The 21,192-nt window shown below is 38.8% G+C and overlaps 1 protein-coding gene across 3 annotated transcripts; it reads right to left on the bottom strand.

Moving 5' to 3' along the window:
- Positions 1-9,985: 9,985 nt before the first annotated feature.
- LOC103405491 (coatomer subunit beta'-2) lies at positions 9,986-20,236 on the bottom strand. 3 transcript variants are annotated; one of them, XR_524443.4, is made up of 25 exons: positions 20,070-20,236; positions 19,644-19,664; positions 19,457-19,518; positions 18,831-18,885; positions 17,870-17,906; positions 17,435-17,760; positions 17,213-17,344; positions 16,971-17,119; positions 16,717-16,785; positions 16,349-16,499; positions 16,185-16,250; positions 15,527-15,715; positions 15,123-15,263; positions 14,966-15,040; positions 14,581-14,849; positions 14,354-14,470; positions 13,675-13,789; positions 13,494-13,565; positions 13,148-13,344; positions 12,969-13,062; positions 12,110-12,216; positions 11,759-11,891; positions 11,409-11,635; positions 10,820-10,885; positions 9,986-10,363 (listed from the first exon to the last, which is right to left on the bottom strand). XR_524443.4 is itself a non-coding variant. In XM_008344498.4 (25 exons), the coding sequence occupies exons 1-24, from the start codon at positions 20,070-20,072 to the stop codon at positions 10,866-10,868; spliced, it is 2,751 nt and encodes a 916-aa protein (XP_008342720.1). In that variant the 5' UTR covers positions 20,073-20,236; the 3' UTR covers positions 9,986-10,363; positions 10,820-10,865. The 3 variants fall into 3 exon arrangements, 1 of the variants encoding a protein (XP_008342720.1); XR_524444.4 differs by having other exon boundaries at positions 11,443-11,635; XM_008344498.4 differs by having other exon boundaries at positions 11,485-11,635.
- Between the last annotated feature and the right edge of the window lie 956 nt (positions 20,237-21,192).

Raw genomic sequence — 21,192 nt, 5'->3', positions numbered from 1 at the left:
AACGAACAGCTTCACAGTATATTCGTTCAATCGTACATTCCAACACACTCATACATAAGCCAACTGTGCTTTGAAAGGGTTCAACATACTTTGTGTCATTCGACACTTGCTACAATGTACCTATACACCTTGCCCTTATTCTCACCAACCAGGTGATGAAATGTGAAGAAGGAACTCATCTTCATACCACCAACCAGGTGATTAAATGTGCAACTCGTACTCTCCTTCATGCCACTAACCAGGTGATGAAATGTACAACCTGTACTCTAATATCATTTGGCAACTTGCCACTCATGCCACCAACCAAGTGAAGAAGGAACTCATCTTCATGCCACCAACCAGGTGATGAAATATACAACCCGTACTCTCCTTTATACCATCAACCAGGTGATGAAACGTACAACCCGTACTCTAATATCATTTGGCAACTAGCCATTCATGCCACCAACCAGGTGATGAAATGTACAACCCGTACTTTCCTTCATGCCACCAACCAGGTGATGAAATGTACAACCCGTACTCTAATATCATTTGACAACTTGCCACTCATGCCACCAACCCGATGAAGAAGGAACTCATCCTCGTGCCACCAACCAGGTGATGAAATGTGATGAAAGGTGATGAAGAAACTCACCTTCGTACCACAAACCAAGTGATGAAAGCAACTCACCATTCATTCCACCTACCAGAAGACGAGTGGTACAGCTTGTACATGTGAACTCCTAGCATTCATAAATAATCAAAAACCCTCAAGCTTGACAACTAAACTAAGGGAGCACTTATGCCCAACACGAGTTATAGTCACCAACAAAGTCTTATTGCAAGCCAATAACAACTTCAGTGCATGGCATATGAAGATCAAGCTATTCAGCCCTTTTGCATCTGCTTCAGACATTTCTCCTCTGTAACAATGCAAACACTATAACTCGTAGAAAGTTTCACACACTCTTGATCAAAACAGTGTGAAGCAAAACCAATTTATGGTTCCAGCAAGAGCTTCATCAAAGGAGTTCAACCATAATTCTCAAAAGCTTCACACATTCTTGATCAAGACAATGTGAAGCAAAACCAATTTATGGTGCCAACAAGAGCTTCATCAATGAAGGGCAACCATAATTCTCAAAAGCTTCACACACTCTTGATCAAGACAGTGTGAAGCAAAACCAATTTATGGTGCCAACAAGAGCTTCATCAATGGAAGGCAACCACAATTCTCAAAAGCTTCACACGCTCTTGATCAAGATAGTGTGAAGCAAAACCAATTCATGGTGCCAACAAGAGCTTCATCAATGGAGGGCAACCACAATTCTCAAAAGCTTCACACACTCTTGATCAAGACAGTGTGAAGCAAAACCAATTTATGGTGCCAACAAGAGCTTCATCAATGGAGGGCAACCACAATTCTCAAAAGCTTCACACTCTCTTGATCAAGACAGTGTGAAGCAAAACCAATTTATGTTGCCAACAAGAGCTTCATCAATGGAGGGCAACCACAATTCTCAAAAGCTTCACACTCTCTTGATCAAGACAGTGTGAAGCAAAACCAATTCATGTTGCCAACAAGAGCTTCATCAATGGAGGGCAACCATAATTCTCAAAAGCTTCACACACTCTTAATCAAGACAGTGTGGAGCAAAACCAATTTATGATGCCAACAAAAGCTTCATCAATGGAGGGCAACCACAATTATTAAAATCTTCACACACTCTTGATCAAGACAGTTTGAAGCAAAACCAATTTATAATGCCAACAAGAGCTTCATCAAAGGAATTCAACCACAATTCTCAAAAGCTTCACATACTCTTGATCAAGACAGTGTGAAGCAAAAGCAATTCATGGTGCCAACAAGAGCTTCATCAATGGAGGGCAACCACAATTCTCAAAAGCTTCACACACTCTTGATCAAGCAGTGTGAAGCAAAACCAATTTATGGTGCCAACAAAAGCTTCACCAACAAAAGTTTCATCAATCGAGGATAACTACAAATTTTCAAAAGCTTCACACTATCTTGATCAAGATAATGTGAAGCAAAATCAATTCATGATACCCAACAAAAGCTTCAACTCCAAAACTTCACCTACAAAAGCTTCACCTACAAAGCTTCAACTCCAAAGCTTCACCTACCAAAGCTTCACCTACAAAGCTTCAACTCCAAAGCTTCACCTACAAAAGCTTCAACACAAAAGCTTCACCCCCAAAAGCTTCAACACAAAAGCTTCACCTACAAAAGCTTGACCCAAAAAAGCTTGACCCTCAAAAGCTTCATGTACAAAAGCTTCACCCATAAAAACTTGACCCACAAAAGCTTCACCCATAAAAGCTTCACCTACAAAGCTTTAACACAAAAGTTTCACCTACAAAAGCTTCACACTATCTTGATCAGGATAGTGTGAAGCAAAATCAATTTATGGTGCCCAACAAAGCTTCAACCTCAAAGCTTCACCTACAAAGCTTCAACACCAAAACTTCACCTACAAAGCTTAAAATATATATATATATATATATATATTTTTCGAAAATTCGACAATTCAAAAATTCGAAAACAAAAAATTCGGAAAAAAAAATTGCCTAGGCCTCCTCTTCTTTGGGCTTAACAACTTTCATAACAAATATATATGAAGGAGGAGTTTTGGCTACCACTTAGAAAGGAAATGCCTCGTTCGTCAACTCCCTCAACCGGAGACTTGGGGGACTACTACCATATGCTACTGCACCTTGATACTCAGAAGTATCACGACCACTCGGTGACTTGGATTTTTCAAGTCTCCAACCGAGAAGTTTTCCTCACTCGGGAAATTAAGGGAACACTACCTCAACATATATGCTTCACTCTCAAAGCTTCAACATACAAGCTTCAACAAAAGAAAAAATTCAAAGAACTTAGAAGAAGGCCTTGGTGTATTTAACACAATACGTTGAAATGAAGCAAAGTTTGTTTATTGATATCTCTGATAAGTTGCAAATATGTACATATACATGAATCAAAATAAACAAACAAGAAGGAGCCTTCACAAAAGGTTGCTCTTGAGAAGTCTCAGCAATCGGCAGAGCCCCAAAAAGAGTAGGCACCGGAGGGTGATCATTCGGAGCCTCAGTACTGAGCAAAACCCCAGAATGAGGAGGCACCGAATGTTGATCATTTGGAGCTTTATTATGTGGTACAGCCCCAGCAAACGAAGGCAATAAATGCCTTTGGAAGAAACCCACAAACCTCTGATGATCAAGTAAAATCTGACCATTAGATTCCTGCAGCTGGTTAAGCTTACTCTTCATGTTTGTAGCATAGTCATGTACGAGCCTGTACAATTGTTTATTCTCATGCTTGAGCCATCTGATCTCCTGTTTGAGACTTATCACTTCAGCCACCAATGATTCAACTTGGCGGGTTCGAGCAAGTAGGCGTTGGGCCATATTAGACACAGAACCTGCACATTGAACACTAAGAGCCAGAGAATCCTTAATAGCCAACTCATCAAACCGTTTGGAAAGTAATCTGTTATCTTTAGAAGTGAAAAGGTTCCTAGCCACCACCACAGTGGTCATATCATTCTTCATCTCAGAGTCCCCAATGGTAAGAGGACCAGTAGGGGATAAGAAAGATGGGTATCATATGTTGTCCTGGGAAGGCATGGCTGCCTCTTCACCAAAGTTCAAGTCAAAACGACGATCGGATAGGCCAGACATTCTCAGAAATGATGAAGGAGAAATGAGGTGCAATAAATCTCTTAAGCTCAAAAATAAGGGGAAAATTCCTAAGCAATAACTCTCTGAATGTACTTCTTGCACACAATTGGTGCCCTTATAAAAGAAAGGGTAACAGGGTCGTTGGTTCAAAAATCGAAAAGGCATCACTCTTCGGATTTCGAAGAGGCATCACTCTTCGGATTTCGAAGAGGCACCACTCTCCACACACAACATCAGTTACTTGGCTACCACAGATAACTTTGCCAAAGATCTCTGACAAAGTTTAGACACATAAATTTTGAAGGTCCAGCTACCCTACTATTACCCACAAGGGTAAAAGAACAGCACCACTGCTTGATAACTAGAAAGTCCCAATATGTGTCAACCTCTGTGCTCCGTGGCAAAGCAGACTGGCAAAAATGTCCAACCTTTACTCACATTCAAGAAAACACTCCCAACAAGATTGCTTGCTCAAAAATCGAAGAGGCACAGCTCTCCGAATCTCGAGAGCCAAACTCCCAATAGGATTACGTGCTTAAAAATCAAAGAAGCACCGCCCTCCGAATCTCGAGAGCCAGACTCTCAACAGGATTATTTTCTCAAAAATCGAAGAGACACTGCTTTCCGAATCTCAAGAGTCAGACTCTCAACAGGATTGCTTTCTAAAAAATTGAAGAGGCATCGCTCTCCGAATCTCAAGAGCCAGACTCCCAACAGGATTACGTGCTCAAAAATCGAAGAGGCACCGCCCTCCGAATCTCGAGAGCCAGACTCCCAACAGGATTACTTTCTCAAAAATCGAAGAGACACTGCTCTCCGAATCTCAAGAGTCAGACTCCCAACATGATTGCTTTCTCAAAAATCGAAGAGGCACCATTCTCTGAATCTCGAGAGCCAGATCCCCGACAGGATTGCTTGTTCAAAAACCGAAGAGGCATCTCTCTCCGAACTTCGAGAGCCAGATTTCCTTAGATAAAGCTTGTCTACAATGTTCACATTCAACATCATCTTTCCAAATACCACAGACCACTTTTTCAAAGTGCTCTGACAAAGTTAAAACACGTGAAGCTTGCAGCTCCCACTACATTGCTATGACCAAAAAGGGTAAAGGAATAGCACTACTACTTGTTGTTAGGGAGACTCCTATATATGTCGACCTCCATCCTCCACGGCCAGGCAGACCTGCAAATAAAAAAATGCTCAACTTTTCTTCACATCCGAGAGGGCACTCTCAACAGAGTCTCTCGAAATACTCAACTTCTTTTCCTCCCGATAATACCTCTGCAAACAAGCCACACCAGAGCAAGAGTATCTCATATCATCAGGGTTAAAAGCAAGAGTATCCCATATCATGCTTTTTCCCTATCTTTTCCTTTGGCCTTGTTCTTACCTGCAAGACAAGGAGAAAGAGAGCAATCAGTCAGCACTTGGAATCAAGCTTCCAGTCAAGAACTGACTGCCTAGAACCCCTTGCCTGATTACTTACCTAGCATTGCTCTCGAGTACTCATCTTCAACATCTTATGCTTCCAGAGAAGATACCACATCTGCTTGAGGAACAGATAGGGCAAGTGAGAAGGATACAAGGAAGCATGTAGAGACAAGCGTAACAAAACACGTGCCGATACATCCACTACTTTGTCAACAACAAAAGTATCCCATATCATCAGGGTTGAACGTACTTTAGATTTGATGGACTTGTTTTGACCCTCAAATTCTTGAGTCGGCCTTATACTCTGGAGGAAACCAAAAAACCCTCCAGCCCAGTTCAAGAATAAGCATGTGGAAAGTTACTTCTTCAAAAGCAAAAGTATATCATATCATCTCTTCTCCATTTGCTTCTCCTTATCCTTGTTGTTGTTTACGACACAAGGAGAATGAGAACAATCAATCGGAAGCCAAAGTCAAACCTCTAATCCAAGTTGCTTGCTTGGAAGTCTAATTGCTTACCTTTTCTGTTACCTCATTCGGCAAATCGCCTAGCTCGGCGACTTGGGGGACTCCTACTATCGGGTTTGTATCATACTTGACCAAGCCTGAAACTACAAGTAAGCTTCAAGTGAAATTGATACATTACCTTGTGCATCTTCATCGGTTAAAGATACCACCCCTGGATGGAGGAAAAGTACTTCCAAAGAAGATGTCACCTCTACATATGAGACAGATAAGGCAAGTGAAAATGATACCACACTTTGGTACTTAGAAGTTTCGTGATTGCTCAATGGCTTGGATCTTGCAAGTCCCCAACCGAGGAGCTTCCTTCACTAAGGAACTTAGGGGAGCACTGTTTGTACCATACTTAACCAATCCCAAAACTACTGAGCACCGGTCAACGTTATACCGTCAAGGACCCAGAAGAGTTTCCCTGCAACCAGGAGGACAATCACAGCGCGACACGTGTCGACATCAGAAGCCAATCATAGCGCGACATGTGTCAACATTAGAAGCCAATCACAACACGACATGTGTCAATGTCAGAATGAAACTAGAAACTCTCTTATATAAATAAAGATCATTCTCTCACAATATTTCCAAATGTCATTTGTACTAAATCATTCACTAGTACTCACTAAAGGAGAGCTTGAACCTATGTACTTGTGTAAACCCTTCACTATTAATGAGAACTCCTCTACTCCGTGGACGTAGCCAATCTGGGTGAACCACACAAATCATATTGACGAGTCCATAGTGATGGACAAAGCATTGTTCAAGGTTTGTGGATCCGCTAACATAATCGAAATCATTTTTTCATTTGAAAAAGGTTTTGTTTTTATTTTTATGAAATTGTTCACTTTTGACATGAAACTTCACGTACTTTTTGGTTTTGTTCTTTTAATTTATTGGGTAGATGAATCTTTGTCGGCAATTACATATTGTGAGCCTGGTAACTTTAAAGTTTAATAAATTTTATGTGGCTTTTTATTTTTAGTTATTTATTGGAATATAAATTATTTTAGGTTAAAATGTTCATAAAAATAAATTAGGATAATCTACATAAATTTTATTTTCAAAATAGTTACTGACAAACAAAATTATGCTAAAATCATTATTTAATAATCTAGGCTAAAATTTTAGGAAAATACCCCAAAATGGGACAATTTCTCAATCTTGGGACAGAAATATAACATTTCAAATATTCACAAGGCATGCACACGCCATGCACAACAATCGAACAGAAATAGGATTTTTCCTACACCTTGAAATGACCAAATTGTCCTCTCATATAAATGGATTATCCAGAAATTTCAGCCTTCATTTCTCATTTTGTATAGAGAGAAACAAAGAGGAGAGAGAAAATCTCTCTCGCCCAATTCCAATTCAAAGAATCCTAACCCACCCATCTTCGCTCTCTCTCTAACCCACCCACCCATCTTCTTCATCCAAGCTTCCATTATGTACAAGAGCTCTCTCTCTAATCCTCATCTTCTTTGATTTTTACCTTTTCATTTGTAGATTTTATGAACTGAGTTTGCTTAATTTTGCTTTTTTATTGATGGATTTTTGGAGTTGAAGTAATTGGTTTGGTGTTTCTTGGAGGAGACCCAAATCCTTTATTTTTTTATCATTTCTCTAATTTATATGTGGGTTTTCTTTTGTTCTGTCTTCTCCCTCCCTCTGCACCATCTCTCGATCCAAATTTACAAGCACTAAAATAGGGTTTGGCTTTTACTGCAATCAAATGAAAAAACATATTAAAGGTCAATTGCCTTTTGGAGAAGAGATAAATTTGAGGGAAAAGAGAGAAATCAAAGTGGAAAGAAGGAAGAGAGAAGGATATGGATGAAATTGTTTCGCATACTCGTTCGCTCTCTTCGTATTAAGCTCGCTCATACATTGTATGTACACGACATGCACATCTTATGCTCACAGATCTAAGCTCAACCCAAAACCCATAGCTCATAGCTCTCTTCAAAATCAGAAAAATGACGCAATCAAATAAATAACCCTAAACTTTATATGAAGAATCGAAGATTCATTAATTTGAATTTGGTATCAAATTTGATTGGGTTCAAATATTTCAAGGATTTGAAAGTTGCAGTTTGAATGGGCACGAAATAACCCAACTGAATCAAAGGAAATTGTTTCACGAACTCATTCGCTTTTTTCATATTTGAGGGCTTGCCTCTGAATCAAAGGAAAAAGTAGTAAACTACGTGAATGCAAAGAGTATCAGAGATGTAAATATGCACCATATGCCCTATATGCACACCAAATGCACATAATATGTACAGTACATGCACATGATATGCACTGAGGGGGAGAAATTTTAACGGCAACATATTAGTATAGTGGATACAATTAAAACATAATTGTTACGTATATAAGGTGATAGTGACAGTTTGAAAAGTCTTGTTACGTATATCAACCACCACTTAACCGTGCACGTAGAAAACATGATACTTGTTGTCGTTATTTCATGGACACGCATGATCCTTAACGTCATCTAAGCTTTTTTTTCTTTTCTTAATTTTGTTTTTCCCCGAGGCCAACTTGGTAGTGGTTATACTCGCTAAATTATGGGGCACAACATACGTGCATCATAACTAGTGAACATTCCCGCTTCTTATATTAAGATGTAGCCATGCACACCACGGAAAAAATTTTCACAAATTTCTGCAATTGAACACTTGAACTAGAAATTGTTCCATCTCAGTCTTCTAGCACATCAAAACTTGAAATTTATTCCACAACCCATATGCCCCAAGATGAAACACATATCATAATTTAACTTCTAAGTATTGATTTATCTTACAAACAACCCATTTATTACATAAATCATTGATGAAGAAACTTGGAACTAAACACCCTACCTTACTATGCCTACCGAAGTTTTAGTTGCTGGAAAAAATGAAACTTTCCGGCCAAAATAGAAAAATGGTACAAAACCCAACTCACTCTTCTCACCTTTCTCTCGTATTCCTTTGTTCGAAATCAGAGGTCTGAGGTCAACCCAAAACCTCACTCACTCTTCTTGCCTCTCTTTGGACTTCCCTTGCTTCGAAATCAAAGCTCAGAGATCTGAGCTCAACCCAGAAACCCAGAGCTCACAGAGCTCTCTCAACATCCATCTCTTCCAAATGGGAACAATAATGCAATGGGCTGATGATTTTTAGTATTTATATGTGGGTATTTTAGTAATTTCGGTTTTGTGCATGGCGTGCATGGCCGGTTTGTCCTCTTTTTGTCCCAAAATTAAGAAATTGTCCCATTTTTGGGTATTTTCCAAAATTTTAAGCCATAACCATTGGAGAAGAAAAGCAATTTCTAGGTTATGGTTTAAAAATTTTAAGCTTTATCCCCAAGGGTTGGAGATGATCTAAGGGAGAGTGGCAAGGGCTGAGGGGCGGATCCATAGAGGGACCAAGGTGGTCCCAGGTGTCACATCCCAGTCTCAACTCCGTCGTAGCACGATATTGTCCGCTTTAGGCCCCAGCCACGCCCTCACGGTTTTGTTTCTGGGAACTTAGACGAGAACTTTCCCCATGGGTCACCCATCCTACGAATGCTCTCGTCCGAATTCACTTAACTTCGGAGTTCCGATGGAATCCAAAGCCAGTGAGTTCCCAAAAGGTCTTGTGCTATATGGAGGAGAGTATGTACGTATAAGGCACATCACCCTCTCTCCATTGGTCGATGCGGGATTTCACAATCCCCCCTTTAGGGGCCCGACATCCTCGTCGGCACACTCACACCGAACCGCAAAGTGGTTCTAATACCATTATGTCACAAGATATGATAATATTTTGATCATATTTTGTTTATACGTGTGGTGAAATTGTACGTCATAAATTTGCCTCGATAGATGCCATCTTGCATAAAAGAAAGGACACAATATCGAATTTGTGATTGTAAACAACTGGCTCACGTTGGGATTGAAATGTAAAGTTTATTCTTATACATAACTGGCCGAAGTCAGGACCGAAATTTTATTGACTATATTGAGGTTATTGTCTTATAGAGTACAGCAGTACAGTATTAATCGACCACGAGGGAGTTCGACCTTGAGACCTCTTCAAAATTGCGAAGACTGAACTTTTGGGGAACTAGATGCTACAATCAGTGGCATTTTTCAAATAAAGCAATGCACCTAGAGATGGCCGTGCATAATCAGAAAAGTGGAGTTCAAAAATCGTTTCCCTTCACATCAATGAACACGCCTACATTGTTACGGTCTTGTTAGATGTCCCCAAAGGAACCGCAACAATGGTCCGCATTTTCATTGTTACAACCACAAGAATCAATTGAGCATTATGGTCTAATACGAACGGGGATAGAACGCTAACAGAAGCGAAGAGCCCAAGTTGGTTGTATCATGCTAAAAATGTATATACTCTTATGAATACAGGTTTACAATATAACTCACATTTCAAGAATTCCCAAAACACGCAAAAAAATAAAGAGTCAAGGGGAACCAAATATCTAAAATTTGAATGGACGACCTTGTATCCCTAGCTCAATTCTTTCTACATTCACAATGGCACAAGAAAAACTTTATGACCGGAAGATGCCCTCAAAGAATATGTTAAAAACTGCAATCGGAAGAGCAAACTAACTACGGCTATGAAACTAATTTATGTTGTGCCCCATGACAAACTATAACTCGGGTACAAGCCACACCACCGGGTATCAGAGACTACCGATCCGCTACATCACCTCTTTGTCAGCCCCTTGCAGGAGACCTATCAGGAAAAAACAATGGAAATAGAAAAAAGAGATCATCGTAATGACCAGGCACATCGGTACAATTATAACTAGATGCAACAGCTTTTTCATATGAACTAAGTGCTATGAAAATATTTCAAATTAAAATAGCCGTTTTACGCAAGCATCAGAAATAAGAATGCGTACAGAACACAGCAAAAGTGTACGAATGATTTGGAATAATCTTCACACTTGATCGGTGAAACTAATAAATTAGATTTTCCTACAACACATCAGTTTCATAGCTCACTTTGCATGGAAAAAGGGCAGCGTGAATGGCTCCTGGATACTATAAAAATGTGAAGAAATTTAGTCTGTAACATGGCCAACCTAACCTAACCTATCCATAACGCCAGCCATCCCGTATAGAATGGAAACTATGAGTATCATAAAATCTGATGGCATATCCCAAGTATATATGAACCTTTTCTCACCTCCGTAAAGGATCCATACAGCTGGACCAGCAGTCTTCATAGGGACCTAGTGACGTGGTGTAAGCACTGCAAACAGTAAAAGATGAGAGAATTAGGATGCAAGAAAACAACCTGAACATATAGAACACAAGCAAACAAGGGGAAAGCCAAAACAGCAGAAGTATCAAATTACGTGAGAACTTGGGACAAAAAAGAAAAGGCTCCTCAAAATCCAATTTGTCTCTTCAGCGTTGGATTCTATTGAGTATTTGGTTTGAAAAGATGTTAGATTCCCAAGACTCTCTCCTTGTATAAACCCCCTCCCAACCAACAAGTAGAGTGGAAACTTCTTTTTCTTTAAGTTTCTAAGAAAAAAAAAATGTTGTAATGGCACCGTAAGCAGTCAAATGTTCAAAATTTGGGTTGCAGTTATTCCAACATGACCGTAACTACTTAGAATAAGCTGCGACCCCCAGGTACATAATTATAATGTTGATTATAGGTACGTATAATATCCAATAATAGTTAGTAGAGAAAGTGGTAGAAGTAGTGAAATCAGAAAGTTGTCAGAATGGGAGTCAGAGATGGCACTTCAGAATCAATTAATCACCAGAGACAAAATTGGATTTTCACACTGGCCCAACCAATAGCTTTTTAGGCTGACGAGGTTCCTTCATTATTCGTACCCCACTCTTCGTCAGCCTCGTTCCCATTAATGAGTTCAGCACCATCCGTAGAATCAGCATCCACCACAACAGCCTCCTCCTGGCTCCCTTCTTCTCCATCCTGTTCTTCAGCAGCCTGTACCCCATTTTCTTCACCATTCTGTTCAGGAACCTGTAGCAAAACAGATCGAAAAAGGAAATGAAGCACTAGAGTTAAAAAGCCAATTCATATAACAAATTGTTCATGCGAAAGGAAATTTCAAACTGGCCTAAAATTTTCATCCACTGTATATACCTCATGACTTGCTTCCCCATTTTCAAGAGGCTCCTCCTCTTCCTCCAATTGCATATTCCTGAAAGCCTCCACAAGGGTGATGTGTGCTTTATCAACATGGTTTACGTACTCCTCTGCGGGAGGATAGACACCCCTAAAACAATCAAACGAAAATAATTAATACAGCTCAATAGAAGATGATATATCATATAATAAACCATGACTAAGAGCAACTGACATCTCAAGGGAGATATCGTGAAGCCAAAAGAGAACATTTTCACAAGAAGATATCGAGAAACTTGTGAACCAAATGATAGTAGGTACGTAAATCCACACTCAGTGCATACACAAACATATGCACAGCAGAGGTACCTTGTCTCTGCAGCTTTTGATTCAACAGAAAGAGCAACTTGCCAATCATCGAACAAATTCGGATACTCTTCAGGATCAGCTAAAGACTCAGCAGCTTTCGGATTAACCTACAGGTTAACAATGAATCAAAGTTAAGTTATTAGACAAGGACACGCAAGTGGATGCATATGAATGCATCCAATCCAATTACATATGTAAGTAATTACTATGCATCTGCACATGCATATGTGGTTCTGTGTGTATGCATGTACGTTATCTTGTACTGTTTCAGCAGAGTAGCCAAGTTGAGAAGCCATCTAATGAATTATACTTGAGCATAACAGCATAAAATATGTAAACAGACAGATGCAAACATGCAAAGCTGCATCAAACCAAGTTAACCAACTATGGAGGAAGTTGATCCACAGGAGTATTTTTTGAAAAATGAGATGGAAAACGTGAAAACAAAAACTATTTTAGTAAAAGTATCCGCAGATATGTGTATAAAAAATGAGGCAAGTTAGCTTTTCCTTAACTTTGAAAAGTAGAATTGCAACCCGAAATTTCCTAGAGAAAGAATATACATGTAAAAGGGAATGTTGCCAATATGTTTTTGGTAGCAATGTTCTGGATTCTAAAAAAACAAAATAACATAGAAAGAAAAATAAGTAGTGTTGTATGTCACAACCATGTTATATCCCTAAAAGGTGATATAAGACTGCCATGCCCACACATCATAACTTTTGTATCTAACAACAAATTGGTGTGAGTTTTCTATACGAGTTGCCATATCTACTTTTCTTAACACCAATTGAAGTCAAATAAGAACTGCAGACTTGAGCGTCAAAATAAGACAAGCAAAGCAATTTCATAATGTCACCTTGCTCAGGTCTTTTCTCCAAATAGCTACTATCTCGGAAACCTTGCCTGGAAGATAAGATCGAGCCATCAAAGCAGCCTCAGGTATCCGATTGCTGCAAAGAGAATGCTTTATTAATCATTAATTTTTACTGCATTATTCTGTGTAGTCATACTTCGAGGGAATAAATAAGCAATTACCTTTCCACCAGTAACTCAAGGCACTCTTCCAATCGACCCAACATGAATAAACAAAGGAATGCAACATTGTTCTTCCCTTGTTCTTTAGCAAGGACTGCAAGCCTTGATATTCCTTCAGCATCTCCAAGAGAAGAATAGAGCAATAATAAACCACTCAGGTCCATGGCATGCTTTAAACATTCCTCGGCCATGTCTAACTGCAAAAATATAATATAGACAGAGATGTAATCAAAAGGTGCAAGTTACAATTGGTGGGGTGGGGTGGGGATACGAGACAAATGCGGCTGTGGTTAAGGAATTAATATGCATATTATCAAGAAAGAGTTAGAATAAATAACCAACATACCTTTCCAGCAGACATAGCCAATTCACCTAACTGCTTCCATTTAGACTCACTTTGCACCTCAGTGGCAATTTCCTGCAAGAAACAACATGAATATTCACTTGGAAATAAACAATATCATTCATTCTAACGACTACAACACGTATAAAAACCTAACATCAAAGTTATGTCTCCTTGGACTTACCTTTGCAATTTCTAATCTACCAAGCTGTATGGCTAGTTCAAATCTGTAATCAGGATCGGTAGCCACTTCAAGTGCTTCCTCTATCATACCTCGTGATTCCAAGAAACGAGCCACACTACAAGAATAGGAAATTATCCATTATGATTTAAGCAGTCATCAATTTATCAAACTTCAATTTCAATCCATGATCATTAAAACACAGAGAAAGTTAACTTTCAAAGGGAAACACCACAAAACATGTTAAGATCGTAACAACGAAGCATCGTATTTGAGTTTTAAATTTGCCATTGAAATCTGGAAAGTGAAAAAAAATTGCAATGGAAGTTTCTACTCAAGTCCTATATAATCAGCGTACGGAAAGAAATATTACTGAAATTGTAAACTAGTACCAAGGATCAAAGTTTTCCATAGGTCTGCAAAGAATATTACTACTAAATTCATTTCAGTGGGTGGAGGCAAAATTTGTGTATCAGAAGTACCAAGTGCCAATTAAGAGGCTTAAATTAAAAATTAAAAAAAAAAATACAAAGAGTTGTGATCCATTTGGAACACTTTCATGGCCAGTTGTTTTCCTAATCCTGTTGACTGAAATGCAGTTATTTTCCCAAGCCACATATACAACATTTCACAGAAATAAGGGGGCATCTGATGCCATAATGCCAAAGTCACTCATAGGTACCTGTTATGGTGCTCTTTAGGAATTGACGGCAGAACTTCATTGGCCCTTTCAATGTCTCCACGCATCACAAGAGTCTTATATTCGATCAAACTCAGAAGTAGTGTGTACCCCATTACACTGCAAAGTTTAAACATAAAAAGAACCAAAAAAAAAAAGACAATATAAGATGCTTAATGTTGTAGATGACCATCATGATTTCCAATAACACAAACCAAAAGTGCACTCACTTGAACTCTTTGTCTATCAGATACACCCGACTTTGATTGGCAAGATAACCCAACAAGTACATTGGTCGGTCTAAATGAAACATTGTGGTTACCTCACCACCAACACAGTAATTAAGTCTCCAGGAGGAGTTGTTGTAAATGAAACAATCCCCAACCCATAAACCAGTCCTGACACGTTCATTCATTTCATGGAGAAGCTCAAAAGCATCTTCAACACCTTGTTCATCTACAGGTCTTCCGCTATCTAAGTATGAAGAGACTATGTCCCGCTGCACCATTATCATATTCAATGTCACAAACCATTACTCCAAACCATTTATGAAAGATGAATGATGAAAAGCTAAATAATGGGGGGAGGAAGAACCCAACTAGCAAAGATGCTTACATTGTATTTCAAAATGTAGAATGATGTGTCACTGGCTATAGCCACTAAATCACCACTATCAGCCCAATAGAGATTCTGACAAGTTCAAAAGAAATATAATTAAAGAAAAATGAAAACAGCAATTACAGGCTATTTGAGATAGGGAGGGGATACTCACTTTAACAGTTACATCAATTCGCCGAATCAATCTGCATTCGGCCCAATCATAAAAGCAAATAAAATCATTTGAGCACATTGCCAATAAAGTTCCCCCATAAATATGTTCAGCCGAAAATGTAGGTCGAATACTCCTCTTCTCCTGAAATATGCCACTTACATCAATAATAGAAGTTTTAAGGTGATATCTAAGATCCCACAACAACTATAACCAAAACGCTGAAATTAATGACAAGTTGCAGAATAAAGGGATTACAATAGCAGCAAAGAATTGACAGCTATTAACATATTCAAGATAAACATTTTGAAACACAAAAAGTAAGAAAAAGATAAAAGAAATAAAGTTTTCTGAGTTGAACTTTTAACAAGATATAATGCATGTTGATAAACTAAAAAATAACAAACCTGGAAGTTTTTAGTGAAAATCTTAATCTTCGAAGTACTCTCTCTAACAGCATATTCTCCATCCGTTGACCAAGCAAATTCCAAAGCAGAACCAAATGAACGATTTCTCCAGGCTAAAGCAGTATAAATAATGTACTCTCCATCTCCACAAACAACAACAAACCTCCCATTGGGATTATGCCTTAAGCTCTGTAAACAAAAAATTGAGCAGCGAGAAATCAGCATGTATTGCACGCACACCCACAGAACTGAAAAACAGCAAACAATATCCAATACACAGGAAAATTTGCATCCTGCAATTTAAAGCGGGAAACAAGAAGCCAGTATGAGGAAACTACAGTAGCAGACTTGAGAGTCTATCACCATCCATTCAAAACAGGATTGTCTGGAGACACATCCCCTCATCTTCCCTTCCCAAGTAAAAATGATAGGTTGCAGCAGACATTATTGAAACTGAAAGATGTAGCTCTCAAGAAAGGAGCAGAAACTATTAGCATAAAAATATTGAGATCACAAAGAAATTTATACAGAAGCTTCAACCAAGAATGTATTACATGATAAACTTGACGACATCAGAACAAGACAAGAAAGATACAGAAAAATTAACAGATATGAAATCAGAAGACGATTGAAAAATAAGAATCAAAGAAAACCTCACCTGAGGGTAAAGATCGCATGTACCCAACTCCTTAACAGCCAAAGGCAATCTCTCTCCATCGGTAACCTATAGAGTATAGCAAATATAAAACGACTGATGTCAACTACCAAAGAGAAAGGGGAGCGGGCAGCAAAGAAAAAAGGTTGATCTGAATGAGCTCAAACCTCAAAATCAGCTCCCACACTCTTAATGTTCACAGTTTGAATTTCATTATGCTTAGCCCAAATGATCTTTCCACTATTGTCCATACTTGCAACAGGTACTTCACGGCCAAGTTTTACCATAATGGTTCCTTCATCATAACCGATTACAACCCTGACCAAGTTTATGAGTAGAACAAAATCATTTTGAGTACAGTTCATATAGGATAATACACGTGCAGCATTGAAATTTGAAAATCAAACCACCGAACTTAACTGGGTCCATTTTCTCACAAACTTCAAGCAAATAATAAAAATGTCAACAAAAAGTAAGGGGCATCTATTTATATAAGTCCAATAAAAGGGTAAGTATCTATGATTTCCAAACTCACCGCCTTGAACTCTTCATGTATCCAATAGCCCAAACTCTTTCAAGCCCATAATTCAATGTGTTCTCAAGCCTGTAGATGAAGCACACAATTATCATTGGCCTTGCCATTCAATGATTTGAAAATAGAGGAATTAGTTCGAAAATGTTAACATTCAAGAAGTTGAAACAACTTAAAGTTTTTTTCAAAAAAATCAACCAAAGTATATAGCATCCTAGGACGTGAGATGTAGAAATGTTGCATGGCACAGGAATTACCTGTAAGTGGTTGAATGCCATATTCGAACTGTTCCATCCTCCGACCCTGTTATTATAATAGGAAGCTCAGGATGGAAACATACAGCAGAAACATTGTGTGTATGGCCTTCAAGTGTCTGGACACAACTTTTGGTTTGATAGTCCCACACCTGTTTCCATATTACTATGCATTAATTTTTCCAAATCATAACAAAGAAATACATTAAAGAATTACTGAAGAAAAAGGTTAAGTTGTGGTAGACCTTAGCAGTGTGATCATCAGATCCAGTAATCAGATAAGGCTTATCACCACCCGTAAAGTAATCGACACAATTTACTCCTTTCTGATGGGCATCCAACGTAAAATTTGGGTCTGGGGAGCCTAGATTCCATATCTGGGAAAAAAAAATTCCAGTAGCATAATTAGCACAATTATACAAAACAGTAGTAGAATATGCAAGGAAGGCCAGACCATGCCTGCATACCTTTATGGTGCGATCAAGAGATGCACTTGCAAATGTGTTGGTATCTTTCGGATTGAATGTCACTTGCATAACATAATGGGAGTGTCCTTCAAATATCTGAGTACAAACCCAACCCTTGTCCCAATCCCAGAGCTTGATAAGCATATCATCGGATGATGATAGCACATAAGGGAGTGTAGGATGGACAGCCACACATCTAATGTAGTCTGTATGTGCCTCAAATACTTTAACCTTATCCATTGTATTGTAATTGTATACACGAATAAACATGTCATCGGCTCCAGCAACAACCCATTGCTTGCGTGAGATAAATTTGGCTGATCTAACTGCAAACCAGTGACTTAGACATTACAACATGATCATGATATTACAGAGCAAAATTCCAGAAGGAATATCTATTGAGCTCAAATATTCACAAACAGGAAAAGTATATACCTGGTAACTCTGTGACCTCAAAAGACTTAGCCATGGTCTGAAACAGTATAAAAAAAATCAAGTTAGCATATTCTTACTGCAACCAAATAAAGAAACCTAAATATCAAAAGCTCACTATAAGTTTAAGATAACTCTCCAAGGAAGGGATGCTAAACATTTTTTATTTTTATTTTTATTTTGGATAGTGCTATTCACACACCCATTTTTACCTTGCACACACCCTTGTTAATTTTTAGATGTTGATCTTGTTCAATTCATTCGATCTAATGCCCGAAAATTGAGAGGGGTGTGTGAGAAGTAAAATTGGGTGTGTGGATAGCAATACCCTTTTTTCATAGCAGAATAGAACAATACCACAAAAGATACTGTATCAATCACAACAAACGAATTTCTATAAAGTAGATCAAATACATTTAGGAAAAAGATTTGTGAAATGATCACTGTAACCATAAAGTTTCTGCCGGTAGCTATATGTGCTCAGTGTATAAGGGTACATCTGACATAATAACCAAAATGAATTCTAAACAGCAGACAAACCATGTCATCGTACAGTCCAAGATCAGTAAATCACTAATTGCTTCCTTGCCCTTAATTTGGCTTTTGGTACATGTACACAGTTAAGGATGTGCATATGTGATCTCGTAAGTGTACAAGTTCAATTACTTCATTTCTATCTCTTTCGGTTCAAACCAAAAGACTTGTTTAGCAAGTGATGAACCTAATCTTACCAACCAACGAGTTCAACTGTTATGGTGCAACAATCACTCTAAGATAGTTGCATATTCCGCTTAAGATCAAGCTTTACATGTACTTCAGAAATGGCTTAAAATTATAATAAGATAAAGGATCAATCATGATCATCATTAACATGACTTGATATACAAAGAGCAAAGATGACTATTACAAAGTATAAATTGATTTTTCGGAAATGCTAACTTGTGGGAATAGATCTATATCATACCTGCGTCTGGTAGTTCCAAATACAAACAGTCCCTGAATATAAACTTGCCAAAATCCTGCAGTGAAATTATCATTCAACACATTAATGGTAAATCACAAAACTACAGTTTCACCAAATTAACATGGATCCTATCCTAACTAAATGGCAGGAGAACCAAAGTGCTCATCACAACCCATTTCTAATGGAAATTCAAATTATAACTAGTCCTCATATAAAATTAATTACACAGACAATCATGAAATGTGAAAACAAAAATAAAAGAAACTAGCACTGCCATGGCACCCCAGCCAACGGGTGCTGCCTCATGCAAAATGCAGACCACATCCTTCCACTTTAATATGAAAAAGACTATGCTAAAAGAGTATTAGGTTGGTACCGCTACTCCCACCAAGGAATCATCAATAGCCTATTGTTTCACGAAAATGTCAAGGATCCTATCCTAATTTGAGTGGCAAGCGCATCCTCATAGTGTAAGATGTACAACAAAAAAATAAATATGAGATACATCAGGAAGAAGAGCTCAGGTGCATGGCATTGCTCTTGTGACTTGCTAATCTGTTACTAATTACATTTTTAATATCAAATTTAAGACAATACTAAATTAATACAGAAGACAATGCAGTTACCATGGTTCTGTTGGATGCAGATCCACAGATTTTACTCTCTCTGATCTTTGAGCGAGTTTTCTCTGAACCAAAAGATTTATATTAGACCATTTCCCACACAATTCAAAATATAACTCTATTAGGATCGAGAACCCAAGATCGGATATACCTATCAGAACGAGATTAAAGGAATTAGATATAAAATTACCTTGATTTCCAGTCTGAGAGGCTGTTAACACATCGCAAAAACAAAGAAAACCAATCAGTGCAAAATCAAAACACCAAATCTCAAACAAACTTACAAACTCCGATATCTACCGGGTTACGGATACAGTAAATAACAATGCAGAATTGATATTTAACCACGTTGAACACCAGATCTCGATAAATTTCAAGTTATAAAATGCCCCGTTTGATCGCCGAGAAACGAAAAAACGAAAATGGAGAATTGAGAAAACGTCGAATTCCATGCAACCAAACAGAGCCTAAGAAATTGTAACAGTCTCAGTAAAATTGATGTAGTTCGTCAAACAATGAGAAATTGGCACCAAATCGAAACGGATTTGAATCAGATCTAAGATGCAGTCTAATGTGGGCAACGTTCAGGGAAGCCGGAAGAGATCAAAGGACTCACCATTTTCGCAGAGCTCCGGCTGAGATCACAGTTGGAGAAACCCTAGCGATCCGGGTGATCCGAGCTCAGAGAGGGAGGGAGGGAGGGAGAGAGAGAGAGATTTCGGTGTTTTTGCATATGGAGAGAGAAGAGAGCTCTGTCTGTAAATACGAGGGCGATCAAAAGCATTGCGGTTTACTGAGTTATTTTACGATAGTGCCACTGGTGGGGCAAGCCGGCTCGCTGTTTAGGCCCGCAAAGGTTGTTGATGATCGCGGGAAGTGGATTGATCAACGGTGGAAATTTGCCGAGTGGTAGCTCTTTTGGTGTGAGGAGGAGGAAGAGGATCTTCTTAGGCCATCTCTAATCGAGGGATGGCCAGAGGGCTCGTTTTAGCCATTTGGCCCTCCAAGATTCTCCAAGATATTAATATTTTAATGAACAGTACAGGGCTATATTGGCCTCCGTCTCCAACCGAGGGTCAAAGGGCCAGAGGGCTCGTTTTAGCGCTGTCACAAAAAACCGTCTCTAACCGAGGGCCAAAGGGTCATAGGGCCAAACATAATTTATTATTTAAAAACTACAATTTAAATTCAAATCTAACGGCTAAGTGACGTCAACATGATGTCAGCTAGCCGTTGGTAGCTGACATCATGCTGACGTCAGCTAGCCGTTGGATTTGAATTTTTTTTTGCTATAAATAGGGTGGATATTGGGCTATAATTCACACAACTTTAAATTCAATCTATTTCAATTCAATCTCTTGCAATTCAATCTCTTTCAATTCAAGTTTGCAATGAATTCCAACTTTGGATCTTCATCCAATTCCAATTGGGGGTCCTCATCCAATTCCAAATTGGAAGCAAAATGGGGGCAAATGAGACGAGAAGATGAGGAGTCTGATGAAGAAGTTCAAGTAAGGCGCAACAAACAAAACATGGCAGCAGCCATGGCTGCGGCCATGGTGTGTCAACCAACTGAGGAACAACCTCAATGGGGTGGCTCTGTTGCTGGTCGCTCTTACAAACCACGAAACAGAGCGATGGCGCATGCCAATCTGATGAACAACTATTTCAACCCCAACTCGGTGCACACAGAAGAGGATTTCAGACGTCGCTTCCGGATGAGGCGTCATGTCTTCGAG

This window comes from Malus domestica, chromosome 17, assembly GCF_042453785.1.
Source record: "Malus domestica chromosome 17, GDT2T_hap1".
Classification (NCBI taxonomy): Eukaryota; Viridiplantae; Streptophyta; class Magnoliopsida; order Rosales; family Rosaceae; genus Malus; species Malus domestica.
The sequence above is the reverse complement of the archived record's forward strand: the minus strand, read 5'-3'. Positions and strand labels throughout refer to the sequence as shown.

What these genes read in the sequence shown, in the direction of transcription:
- LOC103405491 (XM_008344498.4), bottom strand. An exon ending in CTGATGATCACACTGCTAAG is followed by an intron (nt 17,120 to 17,212) that starts GTCTACCACAAC and finishes ATATGGAAACAG; the next exon opens with GTGTGGGACTATCAAACCAA. An exon ending in GGAGAAAAGACCTGAGCAAG is followed by an intron (nt 12,217 to 12,968) that starts GTGACATTATGA and finishes GTTAACCTGTAG; the next exon opens with GTTAATCCGAAAGCTGCTGA.